Source organism: Montipora foliosa, chromosome 3, assembly GCF_036669935.1.
Source record: "Montipora foliosa isolate CH-2021 chromosome 3, ASM3666993v2, whole genome shotgun sequence".
In the NCBI taxonomy this organism is placed as follows: domain Eukaryota; kingdom Metazoa; phylum Cnidaria; class Anthozoa; order Scleractinia; family Acroporidae; genus Montipora; species Montipora foliosa.
In genome coordinates, this window is record NC_090871.1 from 2,070,816 (window position 1) to 2,088,315 (window position 17,500).

The window sequence follows — 17,500 nt, forward strand, 5'->3', positions numbered from 1 at the left end:
TTCATAATGATTCAAACAAGGCCATGGTGGCCCGCAGTTAGCATTGCTATTCTAGGCGGGCCACTTACACTGCGACATCGTTACTGTCTCTCACAAGTAAACAAAGACACTTCAAAATTTACAAGAATTACACAAACAAAAACGACAATAATTAAATGAATAAATAAATTAATGATCTGAGGTATTGTACGTAACTGTTAAAGAAAAGCCATATACTTTGAAAGATTGATGTAGCGCATATCAACATTCATCTCCTCAATTTTAAGAAATTTCAGAAGTAATTCGTTCGATTTGCGTTTAAAGTGTGTTTTCTTAAGCTGGCGAATTTCAGTGGTCGATACCTTATAGTGATTTAAAATTGTGCATGTTGGATACCAAAGTCAGGAACCAAAGTCAGGAAATCCATGAAGACAACTGGAATACTTCCAATATTATTCCTTATCTTGTGTCATTAGCAGGGTAGTCTTAATTTACGTATCTCGTCTACTGGTTACTAGAGTTTAACACGTCTGTTGCCTTTCATTCCTGAGTTGAATTTATTTATAGCTCTGGTTATTATTTTTTATTAGCCTTTGCTGCCCCATCCAAGAGAGAAGTCCAAAAGACACTCCTCGAAGCACAAAAAACGAGGCTCACAAGAAAAAGGAAATGGGGATGGGCAAGGGTCTATCTCAGAAGATGACCAGCTCGAAAGATCAGTGTTCACTGAAGATAACACCAGTCCAAAGGTGGCTGAAGTTTATTTTTGTTTTATAAAATTATTTGATCTAAATCTGAAGGTTCCCTTTTCTACATGTTCCTCTCCCTGATGACTTGTTGAATGCAAGATAAATGATTACACATATGAATCTCTCTTGACAAGTTTTCTCATGAGCAAACAGTTCTACAGTGTACAGTACATGTACTTGTGGACCTTCAAAAGAATATATTTGTGTATAATTTCCTATAAGATCTGTATACTCACATTTCTGAAAACAGACAACTCTGATAACAGTTACTGACACACTCTACTCCCCAAGGATGTCCACATACAAGAACTTTCACTTGAAATGAGCAGCTCCTAAAGTGAGCTTCCCTGACAGCCAGGGCTAATCAACCTTAATCTTGTTGAGAACTGATGCGATCTGTAAGACCTTGTGGTCAGACAGACACAGGCTCTTCACGAAAACATTTCTTACCTTTTTGAGTACTTCTTAACGTCAGAATTGATCCAAACTTTCCACCAAAACGTTTTTTTTCTCTTTATTTACAATAGAGAGAAATTTCGCTTTCCAGTAAAAAAAACATTAGCTTAGCAACACTTAGAGCAGTCATTTACCATAAAAAATCAAACTACTGTAAGGTACATGTATATGAGCTGATAAGCGAGATTGAGTGAACCAATCAGAGCACAAGAAATGCATTAACCGAGGTTGAAAATTTAATAACGAGTGATATTCTTATACAGTTCTGTGCAAAAAGAATGCAAACGAATTTCGACGAAATTCGCTTATTGTTCTCTTGAAATTTCGGGGGAAGATGTGTGATTTTTCGGCCGAAATTACAAAGAAATTTCACTGAGCCACACAAAAATTCGAACGCAGGACGAAAACTCGCAAATCTAACAACGAAATTTCGGTTGGAGTTCGTACGTACTGAAACGAAAATTTGCATATCTAAGAATGAAATTTCAGTTGGAGTTCGTACGTACTGAAACGAAAATTCGTAAATCTAACAACGAAATTTCGGTTGGAGTTCTTACGTACTGAGACGAAAATTCAAGAAGTTTAATAATCAAAATATCGTAATCCTAAAGCCGCGGCTACATAAGCGATTTTTTTCTCGCGTTGATGATGCAATTATTTCAAATATTGTTGCGTTGCCAGCGCGCGATAAAAATCGCAAGTGTAGCCACCCTTGAACTGGCAACATGTACATCAATATAGCGAACATTTTGGTTGTTTTTCGACAAATTTGTTACATCGAACGCTCGATATAATGAACCAATTTCTCCAGTCCCTTGGTACCTCATTAAATCAAGGTTCCACGGTACAGGTCAGTTAAAATTTACGACATTGATTTTGAAGGACAGTGGTAAAACTGCTTAGTGTGGTGGTAATCCTAGCTTTATTAGGCAATGAAAATTTCCCTTTATTAGAGGCAAACTAAATTCCCGACTAAATAGAAAGTTATAACTCCAAAACTTTGATGAAATACTTACAGGGTACGAATCCAGCTGATTATTTGGATGTAGACAGTCCTGCCGAGCGGGAAAAGAAGTCAAGAGAGAAGAAAAGGAGAAAAGTCGAACGAAACACCAAGCTTTCAAGGAGTTTGGATTCTCTAAAAGAATTACATGGTAAGCAGAATCAACAAAATATTTTGCATTTCATGCTCAGCCAAGCAATTCATAGTATAAGTCTGTATTATTATCAGCATATTTACTGTCACTGACTTGCTTATTTTTCTCACTCAGTAAACATTGAACCACGGGATAGAGAGTCGTCCTCCTTTAAATCAAAACCATTTCGATTTAAGTGGTTGCAAGGAAGCAGGAAGAAGCACCATAGTGTCAGTGAGTCAAAGAAACAAGCCTTGGAAAAACGTCCATCAAATCCCACTGCAGCTAAAGACTATGACCTACTGGCGTCTGCTATCAAAATGGGAGAGGAAGATCGCAAGGCATTGATGATCCTGGTCAAACAAGGAGAACTTACTGTGGAAGAGGCTGTGGAACAGTTAAAAAGGTCAAAATTAATGATGAATGCCAGCCTCACTCTTTTTAACTCAAATCTTTACTAAATATCCCTCTTGAGGGTGGGCCTTGTAGATTTTACTCTAACCCTAGATGAATTTACTCGTCAGTGGGGGCCAAAAAACCTGCCACAAGGAAAAAGTCTGAAGCAGTGTCTACTTGCAAGGGAAGACACAAAAATGGCAACAGATTCCAATGATCAAACAGTGCAAACTGTACTTACCCTAACCCAAAGGGTGAAGCTATATCGAAGGCAAGGATCGAGCACATGCGTTTAGGGGACAGCGGTCGAAGAATGTAGCTCGTCTTATAAGCTACATGTTTTACCAATACAGAAACAAACCTAAACACCTGTCAGATTGTTTCCGGACTCTAAATTTTTCGTTTATTACACAAGTTTGACCGTCAAAGTTGTGTATTAAACAACTTTGACGGTCAAACTTGTGTAATACACAACTTTGACGGTCAAACTTGTGTATTACACAACTTTAACCGTCACTTTTGGCGGTCAAAGTTGTGTAATACACAAGTTTGACCGTCAAAGTTGTGTATTACACAAGTTTGACCGTCAAAGTTGTTTAATACACAACTTTGACACATGAGCTCACGGCGACAATTTTTGGACGCCGCCATTGCGAAAAAAATATTGTAGTGAAAAACAAACTCGCAGTTTGCTCTATCTAACAGAAAATGCTTTTGCAGGACTTTCCTTTGCCTGGTCTATTCGACCCGGCAAGGATAAGGCATTAACTTTTCATTTTTGAGGAGATAATCCGCTCTGAGTCATCCGTCCAGTCGGAGTGTTAGTCATTCCGACGATGCCAGCTTTAAGGCAAGTGCGTAAATTCCTCAAATAACGTCGAAAGTGAAAAAAAAGATCAACAACAACTGATGTACGGATGCAACAGAAAACGAGAGCGTCAAAGGATGTCACCTAACTTGCGAAAACTACCTCGTTCCGTGCAAAAAAAAAAAAACGAACAAACAGCGAGTTACCTATCTACATGTAGTTGCTCGCAGGCGAGCGTGAGACAAAACAAAACATGCAATATGAACGACGAACCTCGCCAATTTGACTTGAAGGTTGTTTTATAGTATGAATCGTTTTTTTTGGAGCTTCGCAAGTTGATCTCACACAAGGATCAACGAGTAAAGCGCTATCACTTTCTTAAGTGGGAAATGAGCTCAAGCCCAGCAAAAACTAGCGAACCAAGCGGGCCTTTGCAAGGAAAACTATTGCCAGATCTTGATTGACAAGTCGGGTAACATTAATCACGTGATTTGAAGTTTCCGGATATTTTAGATATTAGAGAGATAAAGCATGACGTTTACGCCCAACGGCAAACGTCGGAGTGAAATTATTGTTTTGCCAAAGATGGAAGAACCCTGCTTGATATTAGCTCATTTCTGTCCTGTTAGCTCCATATATCAAGCAACTTCTCAAAGGAACGAGACAAGTTAAAATGACATAATTTTCACGCTTTTATGACAAGCAGGAGCCTGCCGTTTCCCGTTTGTCGTTGGCCTTGAACGTCATGCTTTATCTCTCTATTAATTAAGAAGTAAACGCTTGAGGCGGGGTAATTGATTTTAAAAAGAAAAGTTTGTAGCTTAAAAAAAAAAATTCTTCGACATTCCTTTGAGAAATGCTTTTGTTTTCTATCATTCACGAGCTGGTTTGGAGGAAGGAGGGTTAGCGGAAAATTCGGAGTTCCCTTGTTTTTTGGGGGTGTTGAGGGGTGTTCAGAAGGGTCTTTGAGGGATTTTAGAGAATGAAAATGAAAATACCCAGATATATTCTTAAAGCATTTTCTATATATTTGTACCCTAATCCTCACTGAAATGTCTTTCTTTCTGTTGTTAGACCGCCTAAGTCATAGATTTACGCAGTCAGAAGAGATCAATGTGTGTTTCAATGGTAGCCGTCATAGAAAGTGGTAGAGGAGATGCGACTTTCTGATAACCTCTGAAGTTGCAGACGAGGCAGGCACTCAGGCAGACAGAATGTGTGCACCAGCCAACTTTGACATAAAATATAAGGGCTCTGTCACGGCACTAATCAATACTCATTATTACGTTAATTGCGACGAAGGCCTTTAATTATGCGCAGCTTAGTCCATGAAAACATGCAATGCGCTCGGGGGTTTTCAAGAGTTTTTGACAGGCATACTAAGATCTAAGTTAACAGTTGCACCCAGTTTGGACGGAAAAGCTGTAAAAGTGCCGTGACAGAGCCCTTATATTTTATGTCAAAGTTGGGTGGTGCACACATTCTGTCTGCCTGAGTGCCTTATTAAATCTAAAATATCCGGAAACTTCAAATCACGTGATTAATGTTACCCGACTTGTCAATCAAGATCTGGCAATAGTTTTCCTTGCAAAGGCCCGCTTGGTTCGCTAGTTTTTGCTGGGCTTGAGCTCATTTCCCACTTAAGAAAGTGATAGCGCTTTACTCGTTGATCCTTGTGTGAGATCAACTTGCGAAGCTCCCCAAAAAAAGATTCGTACTATAAAACAACCTTCAAGTCAAATTGGCGAGGTTTGTCGTTCATACAGCTGCAATCGAAATCAAGTACCGCATGATGCCTCTGATGATGCGAATCTGGTCAGAGATGAGATCCTTTTTAGGTAAACAACTGTTTATTGCCTCAAACCCAGAGGATCCGGCAAAACCTTTTTTCTTCGGTATTTCCCTTAATTTACCGCTAGAAGCACAAGTAAGATCAACATTTTTCCCGCGTAAAAACATCGCCATATTTAATGAGATCGTAGTTTTTGGCGCTAAAGTCGGCCTGTCTAGTCACTATCGAAACTGCCCAAATCTCAGTATTGAAGAAAATGAATGAATCCACCAGTAGCTGTCGCGCTTATGCCCTATAATACATTTAGGGTAGTTTGGCAATGAAGTGACGGCTGTTGTGGTGAGACAACTCTTAACGTATGGTATTCGATCATACCTGGGGCTCTTGTTACGCATTTTGTACGCCTGAACTGAACGATTGTATTTTAATTTCAGTAAAAGGCTCATTAACTGATCTCCGATGGAGCTTTTAAATCACGAGAGAGTGTTTGGTCGCCCAGATCATACTGCGATGCGACTGGTTTTGAGCTCGTACGCAGTGGGCAAATGTTTGCTTATTTTGCGAAAAAATCTGTCATCAGTTCCGTCCTACGAGTGTGCACAGTAATTTTTCTCCTCACCAAATTTTGTCAAGCCTTATCAAACTTCAAATTTTTGTTAGGAGTGTCAATTATACATATTTTACAACCTAAAGAAAGCGTTTTCAAGTGCGGCCACGATTAGCAAATTGAAAATTTAGCGGAGACAATTTTTTTGTTGAGCCAAATAAATTTCTTCAGCCTAGTGCGTATGGGCCCTTAACTCGTCTTCGCTTTGTTTTTTTACCGAAACTCCTCTCTTTTATTGATACGACCGTTACTTATTTGGCTACGCTATGCCTTTTTCTATCCACGCCAAAAGGTAAAATTTAATGTTGCCCATGCCATCCTTGATGCGTATATTCCATGACTAACTTGCGACTAAAAATAAAATTTTAGCCGCAGTAAATTGGATGAGCTGATTGCTTGTATTAAAGTAAAGCTAAAATAAGCGTAAATGTTCCTTCAATTGTAAAAAAAAAAAAAAAAAACACAGAAACAAACCGAGTCTAAAGTTTCTTGCCAAAATTTTCCTTTCATGTTTATCACTCAAACGTTTACACTCGTCTTCAATTCTGCTGTCAAAAAGACGAATTCAAGGTCGAATTCACTGAATTCACTTTGCTCACCGCGTTCGTTTTTAATTACCACCTTTTTCACACCGTTATCTCAATTATATGATCTTACTTCTTTAAGCAATTGCCTTTTTTTTGTTTAAGCAAAACTTTTCTCATTTGATCGCATACTTAAAAGTTTGGAAAGATTTGCACGAGCCGAGCTCTCTCTTTGTAAACAAATCTGTGATTGACAGCTTCATTTTTTTTACGGATGGTCTGAACTGACCGAAAACGAACAACGTCTCCCTAGTGTATGTAGTGTCGCTGTAGTTTGCTGCAGCGAATAAAAAACAAGTTATTTTAAAAATAATGTTGCTGTTTAGATGGTCCCTTTCATTACGAAAGGGCTTATACGAAAATGATTTTGTCGAGCGTTGACTTCAAAATTTGCATGTTTTGTTTTGTCTCACGCTCGCCTGCGAGCAACTACATGTAGATAGGTAACTCGCTGTTTGTTCGTTTCTTTTTTTTTTTTTTGCACGGAACGAGGTAGTTTTCGCAAATTAGGTGACATCCTTTGACGCTCTCGTTTTCTGTTGCATCCGTACATCAGTTGTTGTTGATCTTTTTTTTCACTTTTGACGTTGTTATTTGAGGAATTTACGCACTTGCCTTAAAGCTGGCATCGTCGGAATGACTAACACTCCGACTGGACGGATGACTCAGAGCGGATTATCTCCTCAAAAATGAAAAGTTAATGCCTTATCCTTGCCGGGTCGAATAGACCAGGCAAAGGAAAGTCCTGCAAAAGCATTTTCTGTTAGATAGAGCAAACTGCGAGTTTGTTTTTCACTACAATATTTTTTTCGCAATGGCGGCGTCCAAAAATTGTCGCCGTGAGCTCATGTGTCAAAGTTGTGTATTAAACAACTTTGACGGTCAAACTTGTGTAATACACAACTTTGACGGTCAAACTTGTGTATTACACAACTTTGACCGCCAAAAGTGACGGTCAAAGTTGTGTAATACACAAGTTTGACCGTCAAAGTTGTGTATTACACAAGTTTGACCGTCAAAGTTGTTTAATACACAACTTTGACGGTCAAACTTGTGTAATAAACGAAAAATTTAGAGTCCGGAAACAATCTGACAGGTGTTCTAACCTTAGGCCTTATTATACCTAAACAAGGGGTTTTAGGCTTAAGGTTAGCTGTAATGGTGTATTGGTAACACATGTTGCTTACAGGTCGATTACAAGACATACTACACTCTTCGACCACTGTCCCATAAATGCGTGTGCTTGATCCTCAATCAGCGTCTTCTATATAGCCTCACCCTAATTCAAACCTCTACAGTAATTGCTAATTGATAGGATGAGACTTGCAGATACATGAATGATGGAAAGTTTCTTGGCAACAGGCAAAAGGACAAGTGAAGAATCTGCGTCCTTGGCAGGAATTGAACCTACATGTACAACCTCTGTAACAATGGTCTGATGCTCTACCCATTGAGCCATTAGAACTCCTAGGGAGGAGCGAGTTGTTTATCCAGGTCCTGAGTGGACCATGTGTCCCAATATCTGCAAGCTCAATGGGTTGAGCATCCAACGGGTGTTAGGGAGGTCGTAGATTCCATTCCTGCCTAGGACTGTGATTTTTCATTTGTCCTTTCAGAAGATGAGACTTTGGATCAATTCAAATCAATCAAACTCTTAACCATAACTGATTGTATTTAGATATGAAGAGGATTGCAGCAAAGGGGATTATATAAAAGCTGGCAAAGTAAGTACTTTTATCTCTTACGATTTGATGCCTCATAATAATATTAATGGTACGTGTACATGACTTTGTACGTCTGCCACTCTGGTCACTGCTGCTGCTGTCTATTGTTTGCCATCCATGGACTTTTGCTTCCACTTACGTGTCCTATAGTTTACACTGTAGGTTTGATTCTCAGACTCGGAAATATACTCATGTCCCACCACATATTCAGGTGACATGATTGTATTCGTAATTAGTAGTATTTATCTAAATCAAAGAATGACCATTACATGTACATGTATTACTGTAATTTAAGTATGAAAAGTGAGTTCACCTATGATACATCACGCTTTTATTTCACAAGTCAGAATATACTGCTCGCCATCCAAATCTTGCGCTAACATTGTGAAATATTGTTATACGAGTTTTTGTGTAGGAGGGCAAATCCCTATAAAAAAAGTTTCAGGTGGCTCCAACAAAATTTGAATGCATGAGCACTGCAATGCCGGTGCAATGCTCTACCAACTGAGGTATGAAGCCACTTATTTGGATCAGGTCAGTTTGTTGGGCACCTGCGTAACAAATGTTGTGGATTCGAATCCGGTCAGAGCGACCTGAATTTTTCAGGTGTCTGTTAGAGACTATTGCGTAGTGTGCTGATGACTTCTCAGATTTGTTTAAATGCTGCACTTCAAATGTACTGGTACCTTCATTTCAATGAGCAGATTAATTTATTATTTTTTTGGATTCTGTGTTTTAAAGTTTGCATACTAAGGAGTGATAACGTTGTTCATTTTGTTTTTCCTTGGGCAGGATGACGTCCAAAATGATGATGAAAAGTCCGAAAGCAAACCAAAGTTAAAGCGTGGATTGTTTGGAAAGAGCACAAAGAGAAAGTCCGGCAGTCGGCCTTCATCAGAAGTTATTGCTTGTGAAATGACCATGAGTGAAGATGATAGAATCAACTTGATGAGAAGCGTTAAAAGTGGAGATCTGACTGTTGACGAAGCACTCAAGAGGTTTATAAGGTTAGAAAATTACCAATAAAATTACTTTTTTCAGTATAATTTATTGGTAAACAAGATTCGATGTATTGGATTGCTATGGAGCCTCAGACGTAAAGAACCTCTTTCTTTTTGTTTTGGGTCAACACTCGTTAATTTTCTTGAAAATTCTACCTGAGTAAGTTTTAGTTCCTTAATAGGTTTGAGGTTATTCCATTTATTCCATTCCAGCTGGTGTAACTGAGAGGTCAATGACTATTCCTGCCTGTTATGTTTATTAATTTTATTATGTTATGTTATATGTTTAGCTATGAAGAGAAACACAAGAAATCAGACTCAGATGACAGTACTGTTCCAGTCAAGGTATGAAAGTTAATAAAATTAATACATTGATCAATGATTAAAGTAACAGATACGAAATGTTACCAAGAAAGGCATCACTTCCTGTTCATCATCATCATCATCATCATCATTTAATCAAAACGCGTTTTTCTATTGAGTATCAGGAGATCTAGAATATATTTAGGCTATTTTCAGACTATTTACCTTGAAAACACTCTAGTATTTCCACGCTTTCAGCGAACAACTTGTCGATTGGGTTACACAATAATTATTCGTGACTGATACAGACTATTTAGATATACATAACGTACATTAGAGGCTCGCTAGGTTTTCTGGGGCAATTTCCTCGGGTGGTTTTGTTTAGCACATTCGATTGCTTCAACAAACATAAAATCAGTTTTAAATAGGTTCTAAACTTCAGTCAATAATATAAAAATCATTCGAAGTAAAATGTAGAGGTAAGTCAGCCATGACAGCAGGAATTTCAATCGAAGTTCGGTTGGAAGACCGTCGAGGAGTATACCCAGCGAGATCGACGGCAAGAAGATTCGCAGAGCAGAAGAGAGAGCTGAGAAGGCTTTGAGTAGACAAGGAGAACACGATGTTTGCAAGATTGCGCAATCCCGCACAATTTCCCGCACAATTGACTTTTTTTCCCGCACAATTGGCCTCCAAAATAGCGCACAATTTTAATTTTTTTTCCCGCACCCTGTCAGAAGGCCTGCAATAATAATAATAATAATAATAATAATAATAATAATAATAATAATAATAATAATAATAAAAGTGTTATTTACATACAATAAATTACAATGTTGCTGATGTGGTCATGTTACAATAAAGTTACAATAAAAATTACAGTAGTAATAAAAACTACAAATACATGATTCAAATACAAAAGTAATAATCGTGAACAAACCAGTTGGCTATTTACAAGTGCATCCGAGGAGTTGAGCCTGGGAACACTCAGAACAATTAGTGGTGAGAGCAGGACTTGAACCAGGGACCTCCAGATCTCTCAAGCCTACAATCGGCAACAAAATTAGTTGAGACAGTTCCTAACAGAGCACACTGGCAACGACACATTCATTGTTTGCAAAGAAAACTTGCCCAGAAAGTACGTTTTCGGGATACCCCTTCCTCCCCCACCTCCCCCACCCTAATCAATGTTGTACCGCTGTCGACAAGGCTCGTAGAAAACAGAAAAACACAACATTGTCCCGGGGGTGCGGGGGAGGGGGCCATTTGCGCCACCGAGCTTGAAATCGACTCTAAAGGATAAGAGTGTCTCAACAATTTTGACGCCGATTGTCTATATGAAAAAACTTTGTATGAAGTGTAATGACGACTTCTGATAAGCGTTTTTTTGCATTAATATATGAAATATACACATTTCAATAGCGTTTATGCGTTGTCATGTCATATAGGGATCAGGACATATATTAAATCACCTTTTTCTTTATTACGGTGATGTAGCAGTCACTGGTATGATTGCAGACATTTCAGTGTCGAACATGGTTTTCACACAGAACATTTCTAACGAGATAAGGGCATGTATACGGTTGCCATAAGGGCATGTATACGCTTGCAATCTATTTGCGAAGGGCGGAAAGTGAATGATATTGTCAGGGGAAGTGATATCTCACGGGCTTCGATGTACCGCATTCGAAAAAAAGAGAAATTTTAACGCAAGTAATCACTACCGAGAACGTCAATTACAACGGCCAAAATGTGGATGTCGAACGCGCAGCGAAGTTAAGTTCACGCCAGAAACGCTTATTATTGAGAGAAAGGACATCGTACTAAATAATGACAATTTCAAGACGATTTGTGCAGTGTTTTGGATTTGACATACCTTGAAATAAAGTGATACTTTCGGAACATTGCGTGACGTTTAGCATTCCCTTTTGAAAGTCACCATACATAATTCCATTTCAACTTGTTACAAGGGATATGACCCATAAAAAAGAGGGAAATAATTATAAATAGCAAAGACAGTTTATAACTCCTGGGACAAAAAAAGAGCAGCAAACAGTGCTGTACTCTGATTTTAGGAACTCCGCGGAGGAGTGGCCACGAGTAACCACGAGTAACCATAATTAACAAGTAGAATAATTACATTATCTTTTTATAATAATCTTGTGGTTACTCGTGGTTACTCGTGGTAAATGAGAAAATATTGTTTCTTTACTCCCAAAAACATTAATTTCCCACCAAAACCCGCTCTGCAAAGCATCTGCGACAAGGTGGAAAGTCTTTTTGCACCGACATAGCAATTTGAGCGTGGAAAGTAAATGTGTTCCCCGGCTGTAACAGCCACCATGTCTGTTTCGCGTTCATCTGCGACACCACTTCGACCAACAAAATCGGCTTCTTCTGATGAATTGGAGTTAGAGGCATAACCCTTTAAAAAATCCATACTTTAACCTACTCACAAATAGCGTATTAAAGAAGGCAAAAGTGAACAGGGCCCCAGTCTTCGCTTCGCACAGGACAACGCATTTTTCACACTCGGAAACGAGAATAATAAACTATCCGAAATTTTTTAGACCTGTAAAAAGTCCTTCACTCATGTGGTCATATTGACGGACAGACTGGACTATAGGTGCCCGTATAAAGGAAGTTTTCTGAAACAGACAATCGGCGACAAAATTAGTTCAGACAGTTCCTAACAGAGCACACTGGCAACGACACATTCGTTGTTTGCAAAGAAAACTTGTCCAGAAAGTACGTTTTCGGATACCCCTCCCTCCCCCACCCTAATCAATGTTGCACGCTGTCGACAAGGCTCGTAGAAAACAGAAAAACACAACATTGTCCCGGGGGTGCGGGGGAGGGGGCCATTTGCGCCACCGAGCTTGAAATCGACTCTAAAGGATAAGAGTGTCTCAACAATTTTGACGCCGATTGTAGCTCCCTAACCACTTGGCTATGCTGCCTCCCTCCCTGACTCAAAAGTAATGCCAACCCTTATACATGTATTACCTAGTCCTCACTTTTATTTCTTTTGGTGATAAATGATTTGCACATAGCACCACGCTGTAAACTCTGTAAGTATATTGACGATGTAGCCTTCTCTGGAACTATACAGCGAGGTTCGCAAAGCATGTTGGCGTTCCGTCATGACCTAGTGAAAACCACTTTCAACTACACCCCACCAAGTCAAAGGAACTCAGATTTGACACAAAACTATTGAACTTCTAACTTCCACCTTTGAGAGATACATTAAATGTACCAAGTACAACCTGGCTTGGCGTAGGAAGTTTGATTGGTGGAAGCCAAAATGCAGTTTGGCCATTGGCGCTCAAAGATGAGATTCCACAGAATTGTGAAAATCGCAGTGATTCTAAATACTGTTATTATCTTTTGGTCAGTAGCAAAATGCATGTACAAGCTACATGTAGTGGAAGAAGTACCTGAAAACTGCTGCATTATTTTCTTCTTTTCTTTTTGCCTTTACAGCAATCCCCCAGATTACCTAAGTCAGTCAGTCGATTTTCTCGCATTAGCATCAAGAGGGTGTCTGGTGTCTTCTCGTCATCAGTATTGTCTGGTAGTAATAGTAGCGGCGAAGCAAACTCTGTCTTTTACACCAGTTCAGGTATGTTATTGATCTTAATATGTGTTGCTAGCATGTATTTTTTTTCTTATTTTTATCTAAGCATCCATTTTAACAGAGCAAGCCGGTCTAAATGCAGTGCTGATAAAACAAAACTTAAAATCTGAGACGATGCGTGGAGAAAAAAATAGGGGAAAATCCCACAGCCTGCCCCTGTCTGGCCTCATAGAGACAACAGTGATCTGATTAGAAGGTTGTGGGTTTGATTCCGACCCTGCCTGAACGAGTGAGTTTAACGATCCTTCACCACGAGTGAGTAATATGAATCGTACAAACGAGCCAACCATGAAGTAACTTGTTTATTATATAAGTACAGAAATCATAAAGTTAATGAGGTAAGTGTTAATCGAGAGGCTATCAAACTAAAGATCGTGAACGAAAGTCCCAAACAAATAGCAAAATATTTTTTAAATAAAAGGAATCTTCACCTTCCATACACGTACCTTGCTTGAGCACTTTTAAAACTCTGAAGTATTTTGTTGAGAAAACTAAGCAATAAAAGATCAAAAACTATGAAAACCATACACCAGCCGGCCACCATGTTTACAAATTTTACTCCCGCTGTTGGTGCACAGGCCACTGACGCCAAGTTCAACATAATATTAGCCAATCAAAAAGCTGATACGATAATTTTTCACTAGTAAAAAAAAATCGTCTGACCAATCAAAAGGCTGATACGACAATTTGTCACAAGTGAAAACATTGTATGTCATTCTTATTTCATCACGGAAATGTACGTAAATCTCTATACTTATGTAATAATAGGTGCTACTGCTTACACTCTATACTTATATTTAGTGCCATGTGGTTAACTTGGTTCCACACACCTAAATTAGGCTTGCTCATGTAAGAGAGGTAACTTAAGATTAGAGTACACGAGTAAGGGTGTTTAATTCTGAGCATGCTTAAATAAGACGGAATTGACCTAAAAACCCTATGTGGGTACTCACAACTAAAAACCATTTCCTAGGATTGCATGCAAATGAAAAGTCTCCTTGCATCAACCACCCATACTGTAATCATTCATGATACGTGATTGGTAGTATGGGAAAGGGAAGGTGTAGGTGATCATGTCCACGTGTTGTATACATGCTGTTGCAGAAATGGTGCACATTCTTAAGAATTTAATTGGAAAGGAAAGTGGTGCCATGTCGCAGATTCATCCATAGACATTCCCCGAGACCCTTCGAGTCTGAGCCAGACAAGCAATGGTTTCAGTTTCAAAGGAGTTATCTAGAACCTTTTGTTATCTTGACAAACGAGAGTCAAACCCCATTGCAATCTATTCTCTTGACTCTTCTGGGTTGGTGTTGACTGTAAAGTGTGTGCATGAAATTTGACTAATCATTTTTGCTTCCCATTGGCTTTTCTGATGGGCCACAAGACTTATAAGCCAATCACCAAGGACAGCAAAATTGGTATAGTCACTGTCATCAGTTGATGATAATTGAAAACTGCTCTACTGCCGGAAGAAGACCAGTAGTAATCTGTTCAAACAAACTTTATCATCTTTGTCGTAGATGACCCTGCAAATACAGATGGTAGGAGTGTCAATGGCAGTGTGAGTTCCGGAGATGAAGTTGTGGGTACAGACTCTCCCGTCACATCTCCAAAGACAGGCTTGGCAAATCAGGTAAAACTTGTAACAAATTAAGTTTACAGGCAGTAAGTTTTTAGTGATTGACGAATTTGTTCCCTATCCTAACTCACCAGTGAGTTTGGACTCTGGTTGTCTTGGTCTTTTGTGATTACCCACAGCAATAATTTATTGTGTTTAGCTTCACTTGCAAATAGTCTTTGTCATGTAATCAGTCTGCCAAGGAAGCCAGTCTTTAAGCTAGTCTGCAGGCCAGTCTTTCAGTTTCTTGCATCAAAGATTTGGGAATCTGTTCCCTTAAAATTCATATCCAAGTCTTGCAGTACTTTTAGGAAAGGGTTCAAAATGTTTTCTTTTCAAACATCAAACTTTATATCTGTTGATACTGTATCGTTAGCATCTAAGCCCTCATCCCTTCCAAGATCGACTTTGGTTTTTAATCTACTTGTAGTAATTTAAACTGTTTCTTTTGTTTTTTGGCTTGATTTTTGCTGATTATTGCTACTAAAATGTGCAAAACTGCTGTATGAGATGTGTAGTACAGTGCAGTACTAGCTCTTTACTCCCCTGAGGGCTTTTTAGGGCTAATTTACATGGTTGTGAGGGGTAGGATGGGGTGGGTCTCTTATCCTGCTTGTTATGCAGTGCACAATCATCGGCTGGGGATGCCACGCTTCAAAACAAAGCCAGGCCGCACCATTATCGCACCTTCTCAGACAGTGATTGAGCTCAGTTGGTTGAATAGATTTTATTGATGTTTACACAACGGTGTGTTGTTCTTTCACTTTAGTCACAGCACAGTTCTTCCAGCAGTGTGGATAGTGTGGGGAAGACTGACGACAAGACTGTTGTTCGTAACGCACAACACCAGCCACTTAACTTTTTGTCGGAAATGAAGGTGGTGCTGGAAAAACAAGCAAGACCTGAGGGTACTGGCGATTCCGAAGGTAAACAGTGCTTTCTTTATATCCATTTCCATTCAACTTCGGTTTTCCGTGGTCACTGGTCAATTTACCATAAATTTCACAATGTCAGCGTGAATTCACATGTTAACGGCAAGTAGACCAATTTCGATATAATTATTAAAATTTAGTCCGAAACAAAAGACATCATCTCGAGGCTCTGGGGAATATTGTATTCCCCAGAGCCTCGAGATGATGCCTTTTGTTTTGGACTGAATTTTATGTATCGAAAGTGGGCTATTCATTGTTTCATTCATTCACGAAAACTTGCCACATTATTGACTGTACTATAGTGAAGATATCGTTGACGTCACCAATTGTAATTTAATGTGCCAACTACAGCTTCATTGGCTGTCGAAACAAATGGTCTTTTGTTCCTGTGGTTGGCACGTTTGAATAACAAAAACAATTTTTGCAAACAGATATCTTCCCTATCATTGCAAAGGGGCTGTAATTCGCCCTTGTCACACGGAGACCAAAAAGCTTTGTTTTACCACGCCAAGCCTCACTCCCATGGTTTCCACTGCGAGGCTTGGCGTGGTAAAACAAAGCTGTTTTGGTGTCCTGGGACAATATGGCCGCCGTGTGACGCGAATTGCTAGTAGCTTTATCAGAAGCTGTGTGCCTGGCTCTCTTGATTCTGCTCCGTAATTGGCGGGCTATCTAAAGTTGACCGCGGGCTCCAACACATTCCCGTTCCCAGATCCCATCCTTTCTCGTAGCTGGTGGAGCCTTCGCACGAGAAAACTAAGGACTCTGGAGACATAAAATTCTATTTTTTTCATTGGTCAGGTGGCGAACAATAAAATTCTATACAGGAAGTAAAAATGGCCGATCTGGCGCAATGGGGGTCAGCTGGAGCGAAGCCGGTCGGAAAAATGATCAGTGTCTTTGTTCAAAACTGCGATATTACATAATGCTTCTTTCTGTTCGAGTCGGAAGGAGACATTCTCTAAGTTTCATAAAGAGACTCTTCGAATGTCTTGCTTCTGGGCGCCGCCATGTTTAGTACTATTGACGACTCATATATGAACCCCGGAAGTCCTAGAATCTTAGAATGCAAATCCTGGACGCTTTCCTTTAGTACGGTAAATCCGATTGATCGGGTGGTAAATCAAATGGAACAGACTTTTCCACTGAAGCGTTTTTCGGAGAAAAGGAATATCTTCAGAGATATTCCTCTTTTCTCGGTTTTCCTGGAATGATCTTGCCTGCGAGCAGGCCCTCCGAGGGACTGGGGTTGGGGGTGCTCCCACCGCAGAGAGAGAGCCTGGTGACAGGCTGAGAATGATCGGAAAATCCTGTTCCATTTGCTTTGCCGCGATGGTACAATGCTCCTCGAAAAAAGAAAAAAAAACATGGCGGACCCCATGGGCCTTGCGGGCTTCAGTCAGTTCACGCGAATGCTTTTATACCTCGTAGCGGCAAGACTGTAGGTGAAAAATACTACTTATGAAGTTATGATGGAAAATCTGGCAGCCATGTTTGTTATTCTAAATGATTAGTATCCAGTCTCTTGAGAAAAAAAAAAGAAAAAGGAAGTCTCAAAAGGAACACACTTGTCCCGTTCCACAGTTTGATTGAAGAAATTTGTTCTGTTCCTTTAAGCAGAAAATTCTTCCCGGTTTTTCCATACAAAAGGTAAGCGCCCCCTATGTCTGCAGAGCCCTGCCGGCCAAGAGAAACGATGGGATCTGGGCACGATGATAGTTATCTTCAACTTGTCAACGTGTAGAGGTCTGGTAATGACTATTTCCGAGAGTTAC

General features: G+C 39.6%; 1 protein-coding gene across 1 annotated transcript in view; it reads left to right on the forward strand.

Moving 5' to 3' along the window:
* Window positions 1-17,500, forward strand: part of LOC137996429 (serine-rich adhesin for platelets-like) — a 29,553-nt gene that overhangs the window by 7,282 nt on the left and 4,771 nt on the right. The window contains exons 3-11 of the mRNA XM_068841815.1: window positions 570-728; window positions 2,203-2,338; window positions 2,456-2,726; window positions 8,186-8,231; window positions 9,024-9,238; window positions 9,523-9,577; window positions 13,019-13,157; window positions 14,696-14,808; window positions 15,563-15,719. Coding sequence (XP_068697916.1) covers window positions 570-728; window positions 2,203-2,338; window positions 2,456-2,726; window positions 8,186-8,231; window positions 9,024-9,238; window positions 9,523-9,577; window positions 13,019-13,157; window positions 14,696-14,808; window positions 15,563-15,719 — 1,291 coding nt within the window. The remainder of the gene's footprint in view (window positions 1-569; window positions 729-2,202; window positions 2,339-2,455; window positions 2,727-8,185; window positions 8,232-9,023; window positions 9,239-9,522; window positions 9,578-13,018; window positions 13,158-14,695; window positions 14,809-15,562; window positions 15,720-17,500) is intronic.